Below are 23,429 nucleotides of genomic sequence, written 5' to 3'. Positions count from 1 at the left end.
AAGCCTAGGTACCTACAGGTAGGGACGGAGGATGTTGACGACTCGGCTTATCGCGTCCGAGGAGCTTCGGATGCATTGCGGGGAGTGGGCTCCAGAGGCCCTGGCCTTCCGTCGGGGGCGTTCAAAAGGGATTCTACACATGGCAGTAGGATAGGATTTGGTTATAGTGCGAGTATCGCGCCTGGAATACGGCACGCCTGGTTAGATCAACGAATACGTGATGCCATTGGCGCTGAGTTGCAATTTTTGAAGCTCGATTCTAAGCCGTAACTCTGTCTCTTCATTATCTTGCCTTGGGACATTTGGACCATGGAAAGCCTACCCCTTTCCCATGGGCACCGTTGCTCGGGCAGCGGCCGCCGAAGCTCATTTGGTTGACTTCTTGGCACCGACCCCTATTGCCCTTTCTTAGGAGATCACACATCTGCTGCAGATCAGAGAATTGAGCAACCGGGAACGGCCAAAGCACCAAACGACTGCCGAGCTTTTACGTGATGGGTTCCTGCAGGCGAGATTATTGCCATGTACAGTACTTCGCAGATTCAGCCTCCCACTCACCAATCCCTTTCTCCGTAACCTCGTCTCAACCCGCCTCGCCGACAACCGCAAACCTCAGTAACGCTGTATGTAAGTGGGATAGGTACTTATCTGGATTGGCACGCGCCGCGCACGACAAAGCAGCTGCCCCACCAACCTGGAAGCCTCGAGAAAGCCCGATGGTGAGGAGACGGCATGGGGGAAATCCCGCGCAGGTACCGCGGGGGTAGCACGCGTGAGCAAAAAGGACGCAAAAGATTGAAAGGCCTTGGATAGTTTTGGTCCATGTACCACGCCGGTCGCGAAGTACAGTGGACTTGTATCCGCGGGTATTTGACTCGCACTATGATTACAGGAAAAAAGTCATGTTTTTGCCGTCCGGGTGCCAGTTCTGGCTAGCTTTGACCCGCCTTTTTCGGCACCCTCATCAACCACCCTCCAGAGGTACCCAGAGCTCGGGCCACCAAGTACCTGCTAAAGTCTCTTCACAGCTTAGGAACTCCAAAGCGGCACCCTAATTCACAGTTACAGACCATCGTCTTAAAGCTAAAATCCCGGAGCATGGTGCTTAAAGAGATTTAAGTTTGAGATGCTATCCCATTACGCTCATTTTTAGGAAATTCAAGAAAAAAGACAGTTTCGCTACGATTATTCAAATAACTCCCCAAAAAACGTATTCACGCTTCAACATTATCCCTTAAATATTTTACCCTCTTCATTTTGTATTTTACCCCTCTTAGAAAGTATTCCAGACTCTGTGGCTTATTATGGCTGGAAACTATGGCTTAACCACACCAACACAAGCCCCTTAGCTAAATGGACCCTCTCGACCCGTCAAAGATCAACAACTTTGCAAAGAGACGCCCAAACCTAAGCCCTTAAAGGCCAGCACAAATAACGCGTATATCTGTGTCTAGACTACCATTTTCAGCGGGCTCAGACACCCCGGATAAGTACATACCAAACTGGACGGATGTGAACATAGACGATACGTTTGGCTCGCACATACGACACACTGCGGCACAGCGCCTAGCACAGCAAAGGAATCAGAAGCCAGGATCCAGGACTCCAACGGTCATGTCATCGTGTCGTCTTATCTGGCGTCCACCAGACGAGAGCTCGGCCAGAGCGACGTGTGTTCAACACTGCAGCGCGCAATCACCACCTAGCAGAACGTGGTCGCTTGGCCCTTAGCACTGTGGAATCCCCATTCCCCCTTTTTTAACGGCCATCCGTAGTGAAAGCATAACCAGCGCTGCCCGCCAACCCCGATTCGGCGGGCTACGGGTTTAATTCGTCAAAGACAATGGCGACGCCAACGGCCACAACATGGAAACAGGAATCGCGGGCGCTGCAATCGCTTTTTCGGTCTTGTTTCTATCTCATTGTGGGCTCTCTAGTGCTTAACCCCACCACTTACATCCCATCCTCCTTTTCCGCTCCGCCTTCCTCCTCCAGATATCGCTAGTACCGTGATTGACCGTCTAGTTTTACTTAATCTCTACGTGCCTCCCTCAGTCTCTTAACCTCTCAGCCTCCCAGCCCTCAGCCTCTCGACCTCGGTGCTTCTGTCTCTGCGATCCCATCTCTGTAACCGTACCACAACTCTATTCGCAAAAGCCCGTCTGCTGCCCCTTCAGCCGGTGGTGCTGCCCTTGGGTAAAGAAGGTTTTAAATATATACCTAACGCAGGTGCTTAGATGTTGTAGTATCCCCAAATGCCTTGTTTAGAGAAACTGTTCTGGGCGCATCCATTGTCTATCAGGCCCAGTCCCGACAGTAAGGGTTATTAAGTGTATAAATCTACCTTCGCCCGCGCAGTCTATCCACCTGCTACTATAGGCCGCTTTCGCCGGCATCAACTTTGCAACGTAACTGCCCGGCCATTTCTGGTTGCCTTGGTAGGGAGCAGCACCATTCTGATTGCCTTGACCAACTTGATTGACACGCGTTATCTATGCCTGGGTGTAATCGTTGGTTGCGACTTATAACTGGGTGTGGTGGTTATGTTGCGTTTTACGTTACAAATGTGCTGGATGTCGTCAAGGTAGGTTCCGTACCTAAAATAGCTGATCAACGATCTCAAAGACCGCCTTCGGGCAAAACCAAATAGCCTTGTGGCTAAAATGGGTGTCCCAACTCTGCCTCTCTGAAGGCTCTCCATTCGAATCATCACAATCCTAACGAGAGTTTTTAGATGACTTAGTCTCAAGACCGATCAGGGGGAAACTTTTTTTCCCTCTTTATCCCTCCCCTTTTACCATAACTTTATTTCTACCGCCGAACATAGCTTCTGTGCTTGCGCAGGCCACCCCACCTTCTTCAGGTCTGCGCGGAGTGCAGAGTTCCTAGCTGCGGAGCTCTGTTGGGCGGCGGCTCGCCTGACCTGCCCTCGATCGCGAGCGTCATGGAATCCAGGTGCTTACTGCTCGCTGAGACGCCATCTTTTTCTATCAAGTCCGCAGATCTCGAACTCAGTCAAGCGTACCTCCTAACGCAGCCGATCGGGGAGAGTTGCGGATCAAATTCGAAAGGCTCGCGAGACTCGCGCCGACGAGTTTGATCCGTCTCTCAAATGCCGGCGTCGAGGGTGGCGGGTCAAGAGTTGGCCTCGCGATCCAGCAGCTGGTACGTGGGGCACTATAACAAAGAGCATAAGCGAGCAAGGGGGGGAGAGGGGGTTTTGGGCCGACCTGCCCGAGAGCGGCCCAGAGAAACGCTCCTCCTCGAGGTGGAAATGCAACCTGCAACAAGCCGATGCCCCACGGCCACGGCACGGCAATTAAGAGGAGTGACGGGCTGCGACGGCTGCTTGACCGGGCTGCATAGAAGGAAAAAGAAAAGGCGATCGAAGGTCGTGAGTAGAAGAGTTATTGCTCGTCGTGTAGAGCACCAAAGGCTCCAGACCAATGAATATAACCTATCTTAATAACTCGAATACCAAGTGCAATGCACACAATACCGCAAGTCCTGGCGGCCGTGCCGCCTCAGGTGCTATTTGATTGTCTAATGTGTTCGAATTTCCTTCCGTTTGCCAGTCTCTCTCCCTTGCACGGAGACGAGACTGACCCGCTTTGTCTAGTTGTCTCTTAAGTACACAACATCGGGATTTGGTATCGCCGCTTTGCGCCTTGCTTCCTTGTTTGCTTGTGTAAAACCGAGTTAACCGAGAATCCTTACGGATAAGGCGGCCGGATGAACGGGGAACCGATCCTTTGCTGGCTGCATCTGCCGCTCCTCGTACTGCCCGCGACTCCCGCTCTACCTCAGGTGCATGACCATGACGTCTGGCTCTTCAACAATGGCACGCACAATCTCGGCTGCCCGGGCCATTGTTGCGCCGTCAACGACCCGGTGGTCGGCACTCCAGCTAAAATTGCACACCTGCCTCCGTACCACCTTGTCCTCCTCTCCCGGCACCGTCGAGAAGGCGGGCACCGTGCGCATGCGGCCGATGCCTAGGATGGCCACCTCTCGTTCCACCACCACCGGTGACAGGTATGTCCCGCCAATGTTGCCAATGTTGCTGACCGTGATCGTACCCCCTGACATATCCTGCGGCGAGAGCTTTCCTGCCAAGGCTAGACTCTGAAGCCTGGCGAGCTCGGCAGCTATCCCGAGAACGTTGAGAGAGCCCACGTTCCTGATAACCGGTACGAGGAGTCCTGACGGTGTGTCCATGGCGACGCCAATATTGTGTTGACTGCGCAGGACGAGCCTGGGCTTACCGTTGCCGTTTTCGACATCGACCCTGGCGTTAAGAATGGGGTACTTGTACAACGCCATAGACACGGCTTTAATGATGAAAGGAAGGTACGAGAGCTTGCCCACTTGGCTGTCGCTCAAGCCAGACTTGGACAGGACCTTGTTGAGTCGCCCGCGCAGCTCGACAAGCGATGTGAAATCAACTTCGTCGGCATACAGGAAGTGAGGTATACTGAGCGAGCGTGTCATGGTCTTGAACATCATTTCTTGTGTCCTTGTCAAAGCAAGCGGTGTTTCCTGTTGTAGCCCGGTGGTTGACGCCTCTGGCGACTGGAAAATGCCGGACGCTGGTGGGGTAAGGGATGGCTGTGAAGGTGGTGTCTGCGTAGATGTTGCCTTCCTCCTCTCGACAAATCTGTAAATATCTTCCTTGAGGACTCGGCCGTCCTTGCCCGTTCCATCGATTTCTGAGATGTCCACTGATAGCTCCTTTGAGAGATGTCTAACCGCGGGGGTTGCGAGCGTGGCATGTTTCCCCTTCTGCTTCGGCGCGCTTTGCGCTCCATTGTCCCCTAATGCGAGTTCCGGTGCTGGTGTCGCCACAGGAGGGGGGACCATGCGCGGTGGTTGGGTCTTCTGCTCGTCTTCTTTTGGCATGGGCTCCGGCGGTGTCAGAGCCTCCAGGCCCTCGTCCTTGGCATCCCCCTCTACGTCGATGTCGACATAGGGCTTGCCCACCTTGGCCATCTCGCCAGCCTCATAGTATAGCTTCTTGACGACACCGTTGAAGCGACTGGTAATCTCGACGGAAGCTTTGTCGCTTTGGACCTCGCACAGCGGTGAGAATTCCTCGACGCGTGCCCCGGGCTCGACAAACCATTGGATGATCTCAACTTCGACAATGCCTGAGACGAGGGGGTTAGCACAAGTCCAGACAGAGATGGCCAGTTGCAGTGCCAACAAACTGGATATCAAACATACCTTCGCCGATATCAGCAAGCAGCACTGGCTTGACGATGCGGAGATCTCTTGTTGCATGGAAGGCCCTTACCGCCGGCGCGGATAGGGGAGCGAGGCATGCACCCCGCGCATGTCGATATAGACCTCTGTAGAGGCGCCATTGCTGACGCACCGCGCGGGAACTCTGATTCCAAAACATGTCGGACAAGAATGGGCGGTTTCACCAACTTCAGGTTCGCATGCGCTCACATCTTAAAGAGTTCAATTGATCCCCGCGTGGGCATCTCACGAAAGACAGCGTGGTCCAAGGCAATGGCTTGCTGCGGCTTAACCCTGCCCCTGCTGAATGACGTTGAGCCGAGAGACCACCACCGTGGATAGCCGAGCGCCTGGCTACACTTGCTCCGAACCTCAGCTCCAACGATAAGGGCCCCTGGTCAATCTGACAGTGGGGCGCGCCGAGCTTCTCGCGTGGAAATTTCTCGGGAGCCCGAAACCGCAATTCGACGAACATCTGCTCCAACACACGCCCATCATGCTCGCCCGGGCAGGCATCCGAACGGGCACGCAGACAGTGACCTGTATGCTCTGCCAATGGCGGTCCTTTAGTATCACTTACCGCCAGCTGGCCGACAAACCGTCCACTCCGGCTCCCAATGGGAAACCTAGAGCTCCCCCGGTCACCAGTGATGGAGGTGTGTCGGAGGGGCCACTCGCCCATGCGCCCCGCGGATATGGCAAGAAACTCCAGGAATTCACGCCAATGCCGCTGTCGAGGCCGATTGGCATGAATTTCCCTCCGAGCGCGGGCGAGAACACTGGCATCGACACGCGTAGCATTAGACAGCGCAGGGACGACTTTGTCAACTATGAGAAGCACCTGCAACGTCGGGAATATCTGTAAGATACCACATAGCTTGCATATAAAGGAGTGAAAGAAAAAAAGAACACCTGAAGTTAACACGACCCTCCCCCTCAACGCAGCAAATCCAAAATCTCACGCCCTTACTTCCGCGACTGGCGCAACCTCCAATTCCACAAGGGCAAGACCTTCCTCGCCCCGCCACGCCCCTTCCGGGCCGATCTCTCGCTCTACTTCCCCAACATCCACGGACGAACCCTCGCCAAGACGCCGGCCGCCAAAGCCGCCGACACGACACCGCTGCTTGAGGGCCACGCCTCTGTCGTGACCATCTTCAGCAGCATGTGGGCCGAGAACCAGGCTCGCAGCTTCACGGGCATCAAGGAGAACCCGGCGCTGCACGAGCTGCTGCGCGCCAGCGCCGGCCGCACCCAGCTAGTTCAGGTCAACGTGGAGGAGGACATGCTCAAGGCGTGGCTGGTGCGCCTGTTCTTGGGTTCGCTGCGCAGGCGGGTCGGCAAGGAGAATTGGGACAAGTATTTCCTCGTGCGAAAGGGGATCACGGACGAGATCCGCGAATCGATCGGGTTGCTGAACAGCAAGGTGGGTTATACCTACCTCGTGGACCACCAGTGCAGAATACGCTGGGCTGGGAGCGGTCTTGCAGAGGCTGAGGAGAAGGAGGGCTTGGTGAAGGGGATGCAGAGGATATTGGACGAGATGAGCAAGGAAGGCGTTGGGGAGCATTATGTGAGGAAGGCCGTTGCGAAGAAACCGGCGTGAAGTAGACGGACAGAGAGACGGACTGGTTTCCCATTGTGATACCCCCCTTTACTTGTATAACCACAGCCGCTCGTGTATGTGTCTCAGCTTGCTGTAAGAATAGATGAGAAATGAGGGGATAGAAGTAAGGGCTAAATGCCTTTGCATCAGAATTGCATCATGATCTCTCACTGGGGAGTCTTGGAACGGTAATGATCCATTACACCGTCACACATAAATGTACATGTAGCAGTCTGACCCGAAACCATACTCCTGACGCCTCGAAATCCCCGTTCCACGCCATGCTTTCCGAGAGATGGATGAGAACAAACATTAGTCTTAGAGCCTGGTGTGCTGGCCCCCGCCCCTCCTTTCGTCATATTCCTTGCTTTGCAGTACCATCACATCGACGTGTCGTTTTCGAAGGCACCCTTTAGAGGAAGAACCAAAACACCAGAAAGCAAAACGCGATAAACGATCCCATGATGATACCGTCCCTCCGCTTCTTGGCCGATATGCGCCCAATCAGCGTGTTGATGCCCGGCACCTGGCTCGCGGCTAGCGTGATGCGCCGGTTGATGCTGGCCAGGGTTTCGCGCTGCAGCGCGAAGCTGTCCTGCACCGCGTACGCCTGGCTCAGCACGCTGTCGGCCACGTCGTGGCTGCGGTCCAGCCGGGACCGCTCATCCAGCATATACTCGGCCTCGGCCGCCGCCGGGTTGGCCGCCCGGTATGCCGAGATGTCGTCACGCACGCTGCCCAACAGGTTGGCCCGATCGCGCGCCTCCTTGAGCGTCGTCCGCAGGCGGGAGAGGTCGCGTCGGTGGTCGGCGAGCTTGTCGCGCAGCAAGGCGAGGTTGTTTTGTTTCAGCGCCGACGAGGTCAGCGTCGCTTCTGAGTCGAGCAGGCGGCCGAGCTGGGCGATGACGCCTTCGCGCTGTGGATAGGGCAAGGCAAGATTAGCAGGTGATACAGAGCCGGGAGTGTTGTTAACCCGAGCTTGCCTTGTCGAGCAACTCCTGGAGTTTTGCCTCGGCATTCTTCTCTTCTTCCGTCGGCTTCGGGGGGATGCTCGTCTGCGTCGAGAACTGCGAATACGTTTGTAGGAATGTCTCGGTCTGGCGGGCCCGACTTGTTAGCAATCTCAGGCATCTCTTTTCCGAAGCCGACTTCCTCACCTGCGCTTCTAATGCCCTGGCCTGTTGTCTTAGCTGGGCCCAGCCCTGACCTGCGGTTGTTGCCATGTTGCCTGCAGTGACGAGGAACAAGGGGGTAGAATGGCAGCCGACTGCATCCGGACGCTGGGCGCCGAATTATGGGGTCTTCCTGGACGCTTATGCGGGCCACCGATCCCCCAAGCCTCTTTGTGAGGTCAGGCGTGGATACCCTGAAACTGTGGCTTCTTGGATTAAACAGCGCCACAGCCGTGTGTCAGGGCCAAACTTTGGAGTGGCTTATCCTCGAAGTTTGGATTGCGAAGCACAGCAAGGCGGAAGGCGCGGCTCAGAAGATTCTCGTAGTTGTGTAGAGCCAAGGCGTTCACTACTGGAAGCTGAAGAGACGCTGCGACAAGCAAAGGGCATGAGGTCCCTGAGTGTTGGGATCTGCAAGCCTAGCAGTCTGTGTGGCGGTGCTAATTGGTACGTCAGGCCGCCGTCGTCGTCCAAGTGTGACAACTGTCAACAGCTGGCTCGTCGCGAAGTGGCTGAACCAAGGGATCATTCGTTCAAGTCGTCTCACAGAGCCATGATCACTTTAAATGGACTTCCTGACAGTGAGTTCCATGACCCTCGAGCCTGTTTACTCGGGTCGTTTAGGTTGTGTCTTCGGCACTGGAACCCGGGCCCAGGTTGACTGTGCCTCGTTGTATTCAGTCATCCCCAGTGCATTTTCACAAAATACCATGTACAGATCACCCGGGGGGCATCCCATTTGCTCTAAACCCGATTGTTGTTCATGGCTCCGATCCTCTGCAAAGCCCGGTAATTTTGTGATCTTGATGACTGTAAACCCTCATTACAGACGCCGTAATGGACCGAGAACCGTCAAACGTCCAAATGCAATTGGCCAAGCCATTCCGTAAACCGCGCCGCCTGACCTCCCATCGCACCTTCTCGTCTCCCCCCTTTACCACTTCATCTCGTGGGGCTTGTCGCCCTTGCGGAGACTGAAAGAGGCGGCAAGGTAGCTCGCAAGCATGTCGACCTTCTTGATGTTGGCAATCAGCGCCTTGTCGATGGCCTTCTGGTCGGCTGCCCGGCTGCTGGAGACCTCCTTCTTCTGTGCTTCTTGTCAGCCCTGGAGTCCACGGAATGCGTACATCTTTTGGCCCGACTCCGGCTCGTACCTGGGGCTTCTCTCCCTGCTTGAAAAACGCTTCCTCACCGGCCTTCTCCTTGGCCTTCTCTGCCGTGAAGTACTTCGGCCGCGCGATCTCCTCAATCTTGGCCTCGTCGACGCCAGCCAGGTCGACCTTCAGTGATGTGGCGATCACGTATCTCGAGTTGACGCGGCGAAGAGGAACACCGTTGATCTTGAAGGGCCCGGTAACGAGCAGAACACCCTGGTCGAGGGTCTTGAGGAGGACGACGCGCTTGCCACGGAACCGACCAGCGAGCAGAATCAGAACGGTACCGGGCTGGAGGGAGCTGCGGGGGGTCCACGAGCGGATGGCCTTGCGGACCTGAGAATGACTGTTAGAACCAATGCTGTGCCAAAGAGTGCTGATGCAGTGAATCCGGCCGCCGCCACGTCCTTCCATGCTCTTTCACGGTATCCCGATCCGATTCCCGCCCCGTCTCCATATTTCCGCATCAAGATCGCCTCGGAGACGCATGCTGCCCATCCCAGCCAACCGGGACCGAATTGACCTCGAGTTCCACCAAATTCGCACTCCCAGGACGTTCGCAGTGCCGGATATCAGCTTCAAAAATGCAGCCACGTACCTGGCGCGGCTTGGCCTCATCCTCAGCAGGGTACCATTTCTGAGCCTTCTCGGACGGTTGGGGAACCGTCCGAGTCGACTTGCCAAAGGTCTTTGTCGTAGGAGCCGACGACATCTTGAGCGCTTTGGCTGTGTGGTGTGTTAGTAATTTTCGTGGTCGGTCGTCAACTTCTTGACTGCTGCTGCTCGAGATTTTGAAATGAGCGAACGGTTCCGGTTGTGCGCAAGTTCGAAAAGCACCAAACCCCAAGCTAACCGCTTTTGGAATTGGAGAAAATTCACGCCTGAGGCAGAAGTTGGTGCACGGGCCATTTTGCGTTTGTAGGGTTTTCCGCCCTCCCTGCCATTTTGCGCATCCACACCACTCAGATTTTGTTAGACCGAGAGCCCGCAGGAGAGGCTGTTCCCTTCCAACGACCCGAGGACCCGTCGCTGTCAAAGGAATCGTCGCCCATCGCCCATTTGACTCGACACCAAATCTTTCACAATGGTAAGTGTCACACGACCCTTTTGGCGCTGTTTCTCAACAATCGCATTTATCGTCACTACCCCCGCCTCGACCCGTTATCGAAGCCCGTCCGGGTTGTGCGGGTCAAACTTTTCAAGGGATCGCGAGTGCAGTGGCTGACTATCATGTCACAGTCTTCCGGCAAGGTCAAGGCGGGCCAATTATGGTCTAAGAACAAGGAGGAGCTCACCAAACAGCTCAGTGAGCTCAAGACGGAGCTGGGCCAGCTGCGCATCCAGAAGATCGTCTCCTCGGGCACCAAGCTTACCAAGATGTACGTCGATCCCGTCTTCCGGCTCGCTGCGATGAATACTCGAGAACGAAACGATACGCGGGGTAGGGGGTAAAAGACAGCTTTAGCTGACACGTGTCTTTGTCGCAGCCACGACCTCCGCAAGTCGATCGCCCGCGTCCTGACCATCATCAACGCGAAGCAACGGGCTCAACTCCGCCTATTCTACAAGAACAAGAAGTACCTGCCTCTTGACCTCCGGGCTAAGCAGACACGTGCCATCCGCCGCCGCTTGTCCAAGGAGGACGCCTCGAGAGTTCTGGAAAAGACCAAGAAGCGCCAAACGCACTTCCCTCAGCGGAAATTCGCCGTCAAGGTATGAAGCGCCCGGTGGATCGGTTCAGGAGAGGATATTGCCATCCAGGCCGTGCCTGTTGTGTGCTGGGCAATGCTGACAGGGCGTTCAGGCTGCATAACGGAGTTTTCGTGGGTAATGGGACGGGGTGTAACTAGGGCACTAGGGCACTGGCGGCACGGTTATAAAAGATTTCGCACTCCAACACATGGCATCATCCCAGGGAATCATGCTTTCAGGGTTTGGGGGTGTTATACGAGGTCAATGAATTCTCGGTCCGGCTAGGTACCTCCACCGCTGCCGAATGAAAGCGCGACGCTGAAACACCCACATCAGTCCCTCCTTCGGTGATGTACATGGGATGCTGAATGCGCCGGTGGGTGCCTCGGCTTGAATAGCGTTCCGTCGTGGATTGAGCAGCCTGGCTGTGTGAACATGGTTTCTGGCCTTGTTCCCCATCCGGATCTTATGACACAACAGTTGTCCAACCCAATCATGGCCGGTGTCGTCCGCTGCCTGCTTACTCCTGCACTTATTGAAACGCTTGCAAATTCCCAAATGCGTGTATCGTGTTGAGACGCACTCCCAGTACAAACCGCTTGATATATTGGGAACGAAAGGAGCCTACAGTAAGTTCCGAGGCGTGAGGAAATCCCAGAGTGAGGGTGGGAGGGCCGGCGACTCAAATCACTGTCTTTGTCTAAATTCATATCGAATAACACGTAACGGACCCCACCTTCGTAGGAGCATGCCAGCTTGCGCCAAGGCCCGGTGAGGCTGAGGTGACTTTCTGTAGCGTCTTCACCGCCCGGCAGAAGCACGAGAGGCGCCCTGAGTTAGGTGGGTCTGTTCTCCAATCAAGCACGCCAAGGCTGGCCCCTGTCAATGATGCTGAAGCTCCAAACTGTCCTCTCCACACGTTCCAATGCTTCCAATGCTCTCGCCGGCAGCCTCCCAACTTCAACTGGCGAGAGGCAGCACCGCAACCCAACGCAGGCCACCATGTCGGACGATCCGCTTCAGGTCCTTGCCAGCGCGGGGAAGGGGAAGAGCACTCGTGGCGTGCTGCGCGTGATCATCCTTGCCCTCATCGCTGGCGCCGCAATTGCAAGCCGGTTGTTCTCGGTGATTCGTACGTGTCCCTTCTTCCGAGCTGAGAACTTGGGACTGTCGGAATCGCGACGTCCTGGTGCTCAATTGATCTCGCACTGAAAGTTTTGGGGCTTATCGTGTGCTAATCGAGTCGTTCGATACAGGATTCGAGAGCATCATCCATGAATGTCAGTGTTCCCCTTATACCACCGGGTTCCTCCCCCCACACATGCTGACGCGCTGCCAGTCGACCCCTGGTTCAACTTCCGAGCAACCAAGTATCTTGTTGCGAATGGTTTCTACAATTTCTGGGACTGGTTCGATGACCGGACATGGCACCCTCTGGGCCGTGTTACAGGAGGCACCCTCTACCCGGGTCTGATGGTGACGAGTGGCGTCATCTACCACGCCCTCCGAGCGCTCACGATCCCCGTGGATATCCGGAATATCTGCGTCCTCCTCGCGCCAGGCTTCTCCGGTCTCACTGCCATCGCCGCCTATCTTCTCACCAATGAGATGACTCCGTCCTCTTCGGCTGGCCTCCTGGCCGCCCTGTTCATGGGAATTGCCCCTGGCTACATCTCCCGGTCGGTCGCTGGCAGCTACGATAACGAAGCCATTGCCATTTTCCTGCTCGTTTTTACCTTCTATCTCTGGATCAAGGCGTTGAAGCTGGGGTCCATGTTGTGGGGCGCTCTCTGCGCGCTCTTCTACGGTTACATGGTTGCCTCCTGGGGAGGCTACGCATTCATCACATGTCTTCTCCCCCTCCACGCTTTCGTCCTCATCTGCATGGGCCGCTACAGCACCCGGCTCTATGTTGCATACACCACCTGGTATGCCTTGGGCACCCTGGCCAGCATGCAGATTCCCTTTGTTGGTTTTCTGCCCGTCAAGACCAGCGAACACATGCCCGCTTTGGGTGAGTAAACCGTCCAACTAGGCGCTTGGGGGCATCAGTTGACCATCTAACCCAACGTAGGCATCTTTGGCTTCCTGCAGCTGCTTGCGTTTCTGGACTATGTCCGCTCAGCAATTCCCAGCCGCCAGTTCCAGACCTTTTTGTGGCTGTTCGCTGGAGGGAGTTTCGGGCTGGGGCTGCTGGGGCTGGTCATCGCCACCAGCGCTGGCTTCATTGCCCCGTGGAGCGGCCGCTTCTACTCGCTGTGGGACACGGGCTACGCCAAGATCCATATCCCCATCATTGCCTCGGTGTCGGAACACCAGCCCACAGCCTGGCCCGCCTTCTTCTTCGACCTCAATATGTTGATCTGGCTCTTCCCCGTCGGTGTGTACCTCTGCTTCCAGCAGCTTGCCGATGAGCATGTCTTCATTGTCGTCTATGCTCTGTTCGGAAGCTACTTCGCGGGCGTTATGGTCCGTCTGATGCTTACGCTCACCCCGGTGGTCTGCGTTGCCGCCGCCATTGCTGCCTCAACGCTCCTCGACACGTACCTCAATGCCAAGACACCCAACGCTGAGGAAGCCAAGGCGGTCGACGGTTCTGATGGGGCCGGGAAGAAGGCCAAGCCCGGCCTCAAATCGACAGGCAAGCCGGTGGTCGGCGTGTACGGGCTCTGGGGCAAGGGCATGATCGTCAGCGCCCTGGCAGTCTATTTGTTGCTTTTCGTTCTGCATTGCACATGGGTCACCTCCAACGCCTACTCGTCCCCGTCGGTCGTCCTGGCCAGCAGATTGCCCGATGGCAGCCAACATATCATCGATGACTACCGTGAGGCGTACCAGTGGCTGCGTCAGAACACGCGCGAGGACGCCAAGATCATGTCGTGGTGGGATTACGGCTACCAGATTGGCGGAATGGCTGACCGTCCGACGCTGGTCGACAACAACACGTGGAATAACACACATATCGCGACTGTCGGCAAGGCCATGAGTTCTCGGGAGGAGGTCAGCTACCCGATTATGCGTCAACACGAGGTCGATTACGTCTTGGTTGTCTTCGGTGGCCTCCTTGGCTACTCGGGCGACGACATCAACAAGTTCCTGTGGATGGTTCGCATCGCTGAGGGCATCTGGCCCGATGAGGTCAGCGAGCGCGCCTTTTTCACCCCGCGGGGCGAGTACCGTGTCGATGGCGATGCCACCGAAACCATGAAGAACAGCTTGATGTGAGTCTTGACAGAAATCTGCCAGCCCATTTTTTGGTCGCGACGTGCAGGGCTAACCAACCAATAGGTACAAGATGTCGTACTACAACTACAACAATCTCTTCCCGCCCGGGCAGGCTATGGATCGTATGCGTGGCGTCCGCCTTCCAGAGGTCGGTCCAACGCTCAGCACAATTGAGGAGGCATTCACAAGCGAGAACTGGATTATCCGTATCTACAAGGTCAAGGACCTTGACAACCTGGGCCGTGACCATGCGTCAGCGGCGGCGTTCGACCGCGGCCACAAGAAGAAGAAGGCCACAAAGAAGAGAGGCCCTCGGCTCCTTCGCGTAGATTAGGAGGCAAATCTAGCGAGAGGCGTGTGTATAAAAAGTATGTTAGAATCCATTTCCTTATTTTGCTATTCTGAATGGCCGGGGAAAATAGGCCGAGTGTGGCGTGTGTAAAAGGAAGAGCGTGTGAATCTGAAATATAGGCCTGCCATTTTCAAAAGCACTTCTTTCAACTGCCTTGGGTTTGTGCAACTGCGATGCTAGGTGAGGCGTGACCATGGATGTTTCTAGGGGCTTTCTGCCGCGGCATTTCGCCGTTCGATGTGCTGCCTTGTACATGGGAAGCGAAACAGTCGGTAACCGTCGCCGTCGCGAGGCCCCGGAATCGTGAGCAGAACGTTAATCTAAAGTTTTCTCAACGCACACATCCGCTTTTTCTCCATCCCCAACTCCCAATCGGTCGGGTGACCACGGAAAATACAGTGCAAAGGGACAATACTGTTAGGAATCAAGACGAAATTGTAGAAGGAGCTCCGGTGCTCTATGTTAAATTCACTCGGCCCCCTCCTACTTCCTCGCCGTTCCACTCATCTCTCCTTTCTTCCCCATCTCTCTTTTCTTCCCCAGCTCTCTTTTCTTCCCCAGCTCTCTTTTCTTCCCCAGCTCTCTTTTCTTCCCCAGCTCTCTTTTCTTCCCCAGCTCTCTTTTCTTTCCCAGCCTCTTTTCTTCCTAAGCACTTCTTGTTTTTACCCTTCACTCGCTCTCCCTCCCTAAGCCGATCGACATCGTCCGCCTTTATTTTATTTTGGCGTGTATCCAAGATTGTGGCTGTCAGATTCCGGCTTATACAACGCCAGAATGCATATCAGTGTGTAAGTGGGATCCAGAAACCGCCTCGGTTACTTCACAGGTTCGATCAAGGCGATGTGTTTCGCGACACCACGTCGAAGTACAAGCACAGTCATCAGCGCCAAAAGGATGGTCGCGCTTTCTTGCGACGCAATAGTCACTTGCTGACCTTTATATCACTAGCACCAAAGAGACCGGTTGGGAAGGAGACGGCCCAAATGACGGGTTCACGCCTTGCCGCAAGGTCAATAAGCGATACCGCTTCATTCTCGACGTCAGTCTGGGCTCCCCGGAAGCCAGAGTCGGCATCAACAAGGCGGCGACCCAAGTTGAGCGACTGAAGGATTGTCCCGCGATCAATAAACCCGAAGCGCCGGCCAATTTCAAGGAGCTTTGCTGCTACGTCTGCGGCAAGACGCGGTCCGGTCGCTATCATCAGCAGCTCCAGGCAAAGCGCGGCGAGATTACCATTCCCAGCCTCTGCCGTGGGTGCCGCCGTGACCGGAAAGTACGGATCTCTAGTTGTGGTCGTGGTGAATATTGTCATCGCCGCGTCACTAGACGCCAGGCTCATGTCGACAATCGCGAATGGTGCGCGAACTGTGGTGTTCTTCGATCGGAGCGCTACCACGAGTTGTATATATCTGGGAACTTGCCACCCTGGTCCGAAATCTGTGGAAAATGTAAAAAGATGGTGAAGGACGGCGGAGAACGCGAGCTGCGTCGGATGCTCTCGGAAGAGCTAATGAAGAGATGGAGCAGCAAGCAGGAGCGTGGGCACGCGGATCGCCACAGCCAGCGTCGTTCTCGGAACAACCGCGCTGCTCCAAAGCACCATACCTCTCACCACAAGGCGGAGACCGATCGCAACCAGTCTTCCGCAGGTGGCATTCCGACCGATGACAGTCCCCAGAAGAGTCAGGACCATGGAGAGCCCACCGCCGTGTCTGCGATACGGGACCATAACGCCGAGTCTTCTATCTCTACGAAGGGCTCCCAGGGTCTAGAGGCTCAGGAGGTCTCCAAGGCCATGGCCAAAAAGGATACACCGGGTGGTGGCCTTAATCCTGCTTTGGCAGAGCAGCAAGAGCCTCGGAAATCCTCGCAGCCAGAGAAATCAGACGAAGGTCTCAAGCCATGCGAGTCGGAGCAAGTCACCCAACCTCAAGAGAAGCGCGAGCGACCCGGACCTGGTCTCCCCTCCGCTACAGCTGCGGACACCCAACAGCATCAAAAGAATCATGGCCGCCGTCGCGATAGCCACCGACAGCGGGGGTCGGCATCTCAGCCGCCGCCGCCACAGCCTGAGCGTCAACCCCAGCAGCAGCACCGTGACAACTCCAGGCCGAAGCAGTCCCGGCCTATGGGCGTCTCCGACATGTACTGGGCCTCTGAGGAAGGTGCTCGCGAGAGCGGATTCACCCGCGCATTCGGCTTCCCCGGTGTTTACGAGTACAATAGTAACAATAACTGTGGTCACTACCATTACGGCCATGACTTCGACCGTCCGCAGCAGGGCGTGGGCGCCACCTTTGTCGGAGTAGACGGAGCGTTCTCCGCCATGCGCCCTACCAACTACTCCTGCTCCGAGAGCGAGGACGAGGCTGGCCGCTACCGCGCGTCGTCCACCACGGCTACTACTACTTCTTACAGCCAGGGCACCACGGCCTCCTCGTCAAGCAACTCCGGTAGAAGCAGGCGGAGCGTTGCTACGTCCGTCGACACCTCGCCCGAGCTAGGTGGCGCTGCCGCCTTTGGCTACTTCTCTGCCGCATCTACCAAGAAGGGACGGGCGGGCATGCCATCGCCAAACCACCATCGGCAGCAGCGCACCGCGTCGCGGATTTGGGAGATCAACTCGGCCGAGGCAGAGGAGATTGAGAAGGCCCATGTGAAGCTTCTTGGTGTGAAGCGCAATGACGAGAACAGCACCCGCAGCATCACCAGCGAGTAAGGCGGCGGCAGCGGCAGCGGCAGCGGCGACCCCCTGTTACATGTTGATGACCTCTTATTCTCTGCTAAAATAGCAGGTCCGACTTTGTTGTATTCCTCGATTCTTTCGATTACGATGGATGCGGAGTGCCAGGGTGTTCCTTTCTCGTCTCGTCTCTCGTTCTATGCCTTTGTCCATTATGACTGAAGGAGAGTGTGACGGCTCAACGACATTGTGGAGGGATGATGAAAACAGGGATCGGACCGGACCGGAGCGGGCGAGTAGGCAGGAATGGGGTGGGGGATCTCGAGAATCATAAATTAAGGGCAGAAAAGTAGAAACGAGGGAGGGAGAAAGGGAAGATATCAGAAAACAGAAAAAGAAAAGAAGGAGCATGGTTTGTGATGCGAGGGGGAGAGAAAGGGAAGATATAAGAAAAAGGAAAAGGAAAAGAAGAGGCATGGTTTGTGATGCGAGGTCTCGGTTATGTTGTAGCCAGCTCCTTGGTTGTGTCACAGGTAGGATCCCGTGGCCAGAGACTCGAGGTTGTCTTTGAGGTATCCAGGAGGTAGCCTCTTCTATCCTGTCGCTAGATTAGGACAGTCCGTAGAGAGATTGTTGTCTCTCAGCTCTTCCTCCGTGCTGCTCGCGGTCATCGATATGCTTTTCTACCCAACAAGCGTTTATCTCCCCTTGATGCCGGTACCGACCAAGTAAGCGGCACCCAACCACGACAGATGCTAATCTCATCTTGTCTATTTCTGCCCATTTAACTTGGCCACTATAGTTTATCACTGATTTACATACATAGACGCCTAAGATCGTTTTAATCCCCTCACATAGAGCCAAACAAACCCAACCCCCGCCACGTTTCCTTGCCTATCCTATCATCCATCAGGCACATCACGACAAAGTTATCATATCCACTACTCCCGTTAACCATAATGAGCGCCGTTCCGTCCAGTACCTAAAATGGTGGAAGAAGTTTCCGCGCCAGTGCCAGAGCATCCATCTTGCCCAGATGCTGCGGCGTATATGGTATACATGGTGGCCCCTCTTCTTCTTTCCCCGACGGTGGCTCTGGAACGAAACCGAAATAAAGATAGTACTAAGACACAGGACCATTCAGCAGAACGGCGCCGCAAATCCGCTCAAACGTCTCGCCCGCGTTTTTGACCAGCAGTAACGACAGTGTTGCTTTCGGGGCAACGGGGGTATCTGCACCATCGGAAACCTAACTCTGATGGGACTCAAGAATCAGACAGACTGTAGGTAGGCTGGAGGGGGGGCTCGGCTAGCCCCTTCTCGCAGCCCTTAGGAGGTCAAGAGTATTCGGTGACGCATGCCGAAACGTTGGCACTGTTCGACTCCCTGGGACATAAGATGACCAAGGGGTCTGGGTAGCCGACGACTCGCCAAGAGTGATACCGGGTGCGGGACTGACTCTCCGGATTCCCAGCGCTCGGCATGCTTCGAGCCTCTTGAGCTCAAAGACACGAGAGCGCTGCCTCTCGCGATTGATGCCTCTCATTCGCTCATCGACGTCGTGATTGGCCTCCTCCATCTTCAGGTCATGCTCGCTTAGACTACGCATCTTCCGCTCCGTCTTGACGCAGACCTCGTCCAGCTTGTCAGCAAGGGCATCCGGCACAAACGACGGTTTGGATGACGGGCCCTTCTCGGGTCGCGGCTTTGCGCTACCGCCCCAGCAGCATTCAAAGATAAGTTCCGTCATGTGCGATTTATCCGAAGTCTGCCAAATCGAGATGCGGTCCCCGTCGTAGAGGGCCATCCAGTTCCTGGATGGACCATTGGGGTTTTTGCAATCGTCCGAGGGAAGGTGGACGCCGTTGATGTAGATGCCGTTGGTCGCTTTGGTCGAGATGTAAAAATGGAATGACTCCTCGTCGACCTCCGGAGCGCGGTTCCACGGCCGGAAATTCTTGGCCGGGTCGTAGTCTTCCTTCCATAGGAGGATCTTGAAGGCATACTTTGGTACCTTGCACTCGTTCTTGGGAGAGTAAGACCGTGTGTTTTCCAGTGCTCTGCCCCAGGATACCATGGACTCTGTGATCATTACCGAAATCCCCGGAACTGCGGACCCCGGCGCGGACTGTACGCAGGCGACTACCGGCCTACCCGGATCGGACAGCACCGGCAGAATGAGCCGGGAGTCTGTGTCCCGGGTGCCGCGCCGAGTATTCGGAATGCTCACGTCACCGTGGGCTGTGGACGGGATTAAAGCATCTTCTGCACCGCCGTCTCGAGGCCCTCTGGCTCCATTTCTACCGCCCTCGCAATTGGTCGCGGGGAAATACTTCATGGCTAGCTCCCACAAGGGAGTCTTGCCCGGGCCGAACTCCTCGTCCCTGGCTGTTGCGGCCATCTTGAAAGCGTCAAGCTGCAATTGGGTCATTTCCGGGTACCCCAGATGCCATGTCTTCCTGTCTTGCGCCGACCAGTAGGTGGATTTGTGGACCGGGTTATCAATCTGCCGACCGGACTGAGCGCGAAGAATAGATGGCATTTGGGCGAGCAGTTCGTACTCCTCATCTTCAATAACCTTGTCCACCGCCAGGTTGACCGAGCCCTCGGACCGAAGCCTCTTGAGGCCGCGTCGGTCTTCGGCAAACGGTGCCTCGTCTCCTTCGCTGCTGTCGGATGAAGGCTTCCGTTTGCTTGAGTTCAGGTCGCTAGTCCCCGAACGGAGAAGAGAGCCGCCACGCGACTTCATGTTGAGGTGCTCGAGGATTGACTCGGCGCCGCCCAGGCTTTGTGACGCAACATCAAACGTCATGTTGTTGAGCTCGTCAACCGACCTGCTTTGACTGACAGAGCCGATCGAGGCTCCTCGACCTCCTGAAGCGGGCTGCGACTGCGACTTCTTTTGCGACCTTTGCCGAGGGGTGAGGAGGCTCTCATCAGAGTCGAAACTGTCTCTGATTTCGGTTCCGCTGCCCAGAATCTCTGTTGTACCCGTAGAGCCGAAGCTTGCTGCCGATACTGGTAGGTTTAACCGGCTCACTGGAATGGCTCCCGAGCTTCCCACCGCCGAAGGATTGACTTCACCAAAGAGACGCTGCGGCTGGTTCCCTGGGCCGAAAGTGTAATTCTCCTTCTCAGAGTCGTAGCCAGTCGGGTTGTTCCCGATATCTTCTTCCTCGTCTAGAATCTCATCATCGCTGGCGAGAAGCAGGTCTCGGTGCTCAGGACGGTCTCCCCCATCATCCAGACTCAGCTGGGACGCATTCACACGAAGCTCCTCATCCGAGATTTCGTCGAATGATTGAGAATTGTGGGGCGTGCCGGTGTTGGCAATCCATACATGGTTCTGTAGAGACTCAACCGTCGCCCTAGTCTCGGGCCGCCGGTCCAGCATGCGACGTAAAAAGTCAATCCCCTCTTCGGAAACGTTTGCCTGTACGAGGGGTGATACATCCAACGGCCTAGTCATAATTTGGTGGAGGAGCTCCGAGTGGCTAGCCCCATTCCGGGCTGGGAAAGGCGGCCTCTTGGTCAGGGCGTAGAAAAGAACACCTCCCAAGGACCATATATCGACGGCATGGTCGTACCGCTGGCCTGTTGCTGGGCGGAGACGGCGGTTGCGCGGATGGCGTCGGCCATGGTTGTCATACTCGGCGAATTCCGAATAGACCTCCGGGGCGCAGTATAGAAGCGTGCCGCAAAATGTCCGTAGGAATGTCTGCTCATTGTCAATCATTTTGGAAAGTCCAAAGTCGGTCAGTTTCACCACCGGCGGGTTTAGTGAGTCGACAAGGATGTTGTCCGGTTTCACATCTCGGTGGGTGATGTTCATGTCGTGCAGATAGCCCAGCGCGTCCAGCAGCTGCTTCGCTATCGTCCTTGTATCGCTCTCCGAAAATGGCCCGTTTTCCGCAATCAGCTTGCCCAGATCGCCGCCGCCCACAAATTCCATGATTATAATGAGGAGCCTATCGTCCCAGTCGAGGTGTTCGATGTACTGTACAATGTTGGGCTGCCAGAGAGTGAGCGGGGGTGGTCAATGTATTCCAGCAGGTAGTGGGTTGGGGGTTAGCGTACGTGTTTTATCCTCTGCATGATCCTCATTTCGTTTTCTACCTTTTGATCTAACACGCCGTTCTTCATGAACTTCCGCTTGTCAAGTTCCTTTGCTGCGTAAGGGTGGCCGGTGAGCTTCATGGTTACTTTATACACCGTCGCGAAAGCGCCGCGGCCGATCTCGCACACGCGATTGTACTTGTTAGACCCGTTCCACGCTCTTTGGAGCCCGTCTGAGAGAGCACGGCTGTAATTCTGTTGTGTATCGTCTGCTTGGGCCCGGCGAGCCACAGCGAAATTGGTGGCCTTGCGCGTTGGGGCGGCAAGGCGCCTTGGGGGGTTGGGTTTGAAAATATCCACCTAGACGATGCCGTTAGTGTGAGACAAGCCTTACGGGATCTGTTGGCGTGAGATCTGGAAAGGAGAGACGTACATGGCCCCCGGGACCAGGCACGATTGTTTCATTCGCATCAATGACGGGCTGTGCGCGATTGGCCATGTAGGCATCCAAGTTCCGCTGATAGGCCTCATGGTACTGGCCGTCGCGGAGTGGGATTCGAACCATGAAGATGAGGTCGTGGCTCGGGTCGGGCCCCAGGATCTTGATCTTGGATCCACTGCTAAGCGTTCTCTTTGTCTCTGCGGGCGGGTTTGCTCTCAGCTTGAGCAATGTTTCGTCAACCACGGTCCCGTTTGTCGATTGATCCTCCAGCATCAACACGGCCCACTCGTTCAGGTAGATCCTGAAGTGTACGTTGCTCAACCGCCGGTTTGGGTCATTCTTCTTAAGACATATGTCGCAGCGATTAGGGTTCCGGCCGAAAGTGAATCCTTGGCTGGGGTCCTTGACCTGGGCCGAGAACCTCAGAGCTATATGGTGCTCCCCGACATCCGGCAGCGCAAAGTTTCGCGCGTCGTCCTCCAGCTGGTAGTCTAGATCGAGTCCGTCCACGTCGTCCCTGCCAACCATATGCTGCGAGCTCTCGGCGGCAATTTTCCTCAGCTCCTCACGTGCGGCGTTTGAGTACGGCAGAAGGATACATATTATGTCTGAAATGTCTTCATCGGAGAAGCCCGAGTTCTGCTGGCCGAACCGGCGCGGGTCGACGACGGTTTGCGTCGCTGCGCACACGTGTTTTGGTCAGAAAATGCATACCACACATGCAGCTCGCGTCTAATGCAAACGGGACGGACCGACCTTGAGTAGGTTGCGTGAAATCCCCGCCGGAATCCATTGGGACAATCGGCGGCGTAACGCCTCGCGGTCACCGTCACTGGGCGAGAGCGACGTGCACAACACGGTTGTTGAGCTCCGCGGCGGCGTGGGACCGGCGGGGCTGCCAGCGGGGGAGCGAGCGATGCGAGCAAGCCTGGGCGCGCGCTCTCATCGGACCACGCGTGATGTGGAGCGGCAGTTGGCGACGTCTTGCCTGTCAAGCGAAGGAGGAGAGGGAAAGCGGGTCAGTTGAGGAGACGAGACGACGGGACGAAGCAGCGGGTCCCGCGAGCGGGCGACGGTGGTTGCCGGGTGCGCAGCGACGCAGCGAAAACAGCGAAACGGAAGCCTTCCCGGGCGACGGGTCGGTCAGTGACCGCGTCCGACAGCTATTGCCATTCGAGAAATGCAAGTCAGGCGGGGGCGACAGGCGCTCAGATCACAACAGGCGTGATGCTAGAGAGCCTACATAGGGTACGCAGCTAGGGGGGGGGGCCGCCAAGGGAGATAGAACCAGAGAATCCTTGAGCTTGGAAGAAGGACATCACAAGAGGTCGAGTCCTTCGAGTCCCAAAATTTCGTGAGAGCCTTGAATGGGTTGGTCTTGGTTGTCCAGCGCGAGCTGCAGGCGCACGGGGCGTGCCATCCTCCTGGATCTTTCCAGGCGTTTGACTGGCTGCAGCTGTTTCTCGCTCAGTGGTAATGATCGGTAAAGCTGCTGTATCCCCACCCTAAGAATTCAGGGGAGCGGATTTGCTTCCCAGGCTGACGGTTCTGGAGAAGTGCTCGGTCCTGACATGGTGCCCCGGGAGGATCGGCTCGATTCCGGAGCCAGTCTTTCCCCGGAGAAATTGCCGGTGTGAGTGGGCGGCGGCGGCGAAGCCTATCACCCCATTTCCCAGTGTTACTTTTCTATTTCTTTTTTCTTCTTTTCCTTCTTCTACGTGTATTTACCCTTTCTTTTTCTTCATTTTCTTCTTTCAGAGACCTGATTCTGTGGTCCGGCCGACGGTCAATCCGACTTCGGAAAGG

At 55.8% G+C, this 23,429-nt stretch overlaps 8 protein-coding genes across 8 annotated transcripts; 4 read left to right on the top strand and 4 right to left on the bottom strand.

Moving 5' to 3' along the window:
• Nucleotides 1–3,798: 3,798 nt before the first annotated feature.
• On the bottom strand, nucleotides 3,799–5,401 carry MFIFM68171_01486 (2-oxoacid dehydrogenase acyltransferase; the record flags this gene model as incomplete). The annotated part of the gene is made up of 2 exons (XM_071056908.1): nucleotides 3,799–5,147; nucleotides 5,224–5,401. The coding sequence occupies 2 exons, from the start codon at nucleotides 5,399–5,401 to the stop codon at nucleotides 3,799–3,801; spliced, it is 1,527 nt and encodes a 508-aa protein (XP_070913009.1).
• A 336-nt stretch (nucleotides 5,402–5,737) lies between these two features.
• Nucleotides 5,738–6,847, top strand: ATP10 (Mitochondrial ATPase complex subunit atp10; the record flags this gene model as incomplete). Its single annotated transcript, XM_071056907.1, has 2 exons — nucleotides 5,738–6,102; nucleotides 6,187–6,847. 2 exons carry the CDS (start codon nucleotides 5,738–5,740, stop codon nucleotides 6,845–6,847), a joined length of 1,026 nt encoding a protein of 341 aa, XP_070913008.1.
• Nucleotides 6,848–7,259: 412 nt separating this feature from the next.
• On the bottom strand, nucleotides 7,260–8,070 carry GOS1 (protein transport protein gos1; the record flags this gene model as incomplete). Its single annotated transcript, XM_071056906.1, has 3 exons — nucleotides 7,260–7,763; nucleotides 7,831–7,944; nucleotides 8,005–8,070. The coding sequence occupies 3 exons, from the start codon at nucleotides 8,068–8,070 to the stop codon at nucleotides 7,260–7,262; spliced, it is 684 nt and encodes a 227-aa protein (XP_070913007.1).
• An 883-nt stretch (nucleotides 8,071–8,953) lies between these two features.
• On the bottom strand, nucleotides 8,954–9,885 carry RPL6 (60S ribosomal protein eL6; the record flags this gene model as incomplete). The annotated part of the gene is made up of 3 exons (XM_071056905.1): nucleotides 8,954–9,106; nucleotides 9,174–9,509; nucleotides 9,772–9,885. 3 exons carry the CDS (start codon nucleotides 9,883–9,885, stop codon nucleotides 8,954–8,956), a joined length of 603 nt encoding a protein of 200 aa, XP_070913006.1.
• A 518-nt stretch (nucleotides 9,886–10,403) lies between these two features.
• rpl35 (60S ribosomal protein uL29) lies at nucleotides 10,404–10,892 on the top strand (the record flags this gene model as incomplete). Its single annotated transcript, XM_071056904.1, has 2 exons — nucleotides 10,404–10,552; nucleotides 10,661–10,892. 2 exons carry the CDS (start codon nucleotides 10,404–10,406, stop codon nucleotides 10,890–10,892), a joined length of 381 nt encoding a protein of 126 aa, XP_070913005.1.
• A 975-nt stretch (nucleotides 10,893–11,867) lies between these two features.
• On the top strand, nucleotides 11,868–14,424 carry STT3 (oligosaccharyl transferase stt3 subunit; the record flags this gene model as incomplete). The annotated part of the gene is made up of 5 exons (XM_071056903.1): nucleotides 11,868–11,997; nucleotides 12,122–12,145; nucleotides 12,205–12,879; nucleotides 12,940–14,086; nucleotides 14,154–14,424. The coding sequence occupies 5 exons, from the start codon at nucleotides 11,868–11,870 to the stop codon at nucleotides 14,422–14,424; spliced, it is 2,247 nt and encodes a 748-aa protein (XP_070913004.1).
• A 792-nt stretch (nucleotides 14,425–15,216) lies between these two features.
• Nucleotides 15,217–17,161, top strand: MFIFM68171_01480 (GTPase Obg; the record flags this gene model as incomplete). The annotated part of the gene is made up of 2 exons (XM_071056902.1): nucleotides 15,217–15,230; nucleotides 15,391–17,161. 2 exons carry the CDS (start codon nucleotides 15,217–15,219, stop codon nucleotides 17,159–17,161), a joined length of 1,785 nt encoding a protein of 594 aa, XP_070913003.1.
• Nucleotides 17,162–18,434: 1,273 nt separating this feature from the next.
• On the bottom strand, nucleotides 18,435–22,416 carry RAD53 (Protein kinase protein rad53; the record flags this gene model as incomplete). The annotated part of the gene is made up of 4 exons (XM_071056901.1): nucleotides 18,435–21,137; nucleotides 21,203–21,541; nucleotides 21,615–22,303; nucleotides 22,380–22,416. The coding sequence occupies 4 exons, from the start codon at nucleotides 22,414–22,416 to the stop codon at nucleotides 18,435–18,437; spliced, it is 3,768 nt and encodes a 1,255-aa protein (XP_070913002.1).
• Nucleotides 22,417–23,429: the final 1,013 nt, after the last annotated feature.

This window comes from Madurella fahalii, assembly GCF_045866475.1.
Source record: "Madurella fahalii IFM 68171 DNA, scaffold_1, whole genome shotgun sequence".
NCBI classification, from domain to species: Eukaryota; Fungi; Ascomycota; class Sordariomycetes; order Sordariales; genus Madurella; species Madurella fahalii.
The sequence above is the reverse complement of the archived record's forward strand: the minus strand, read 5'-3'. Positions and strand labels throughout refer to the sequence as shown.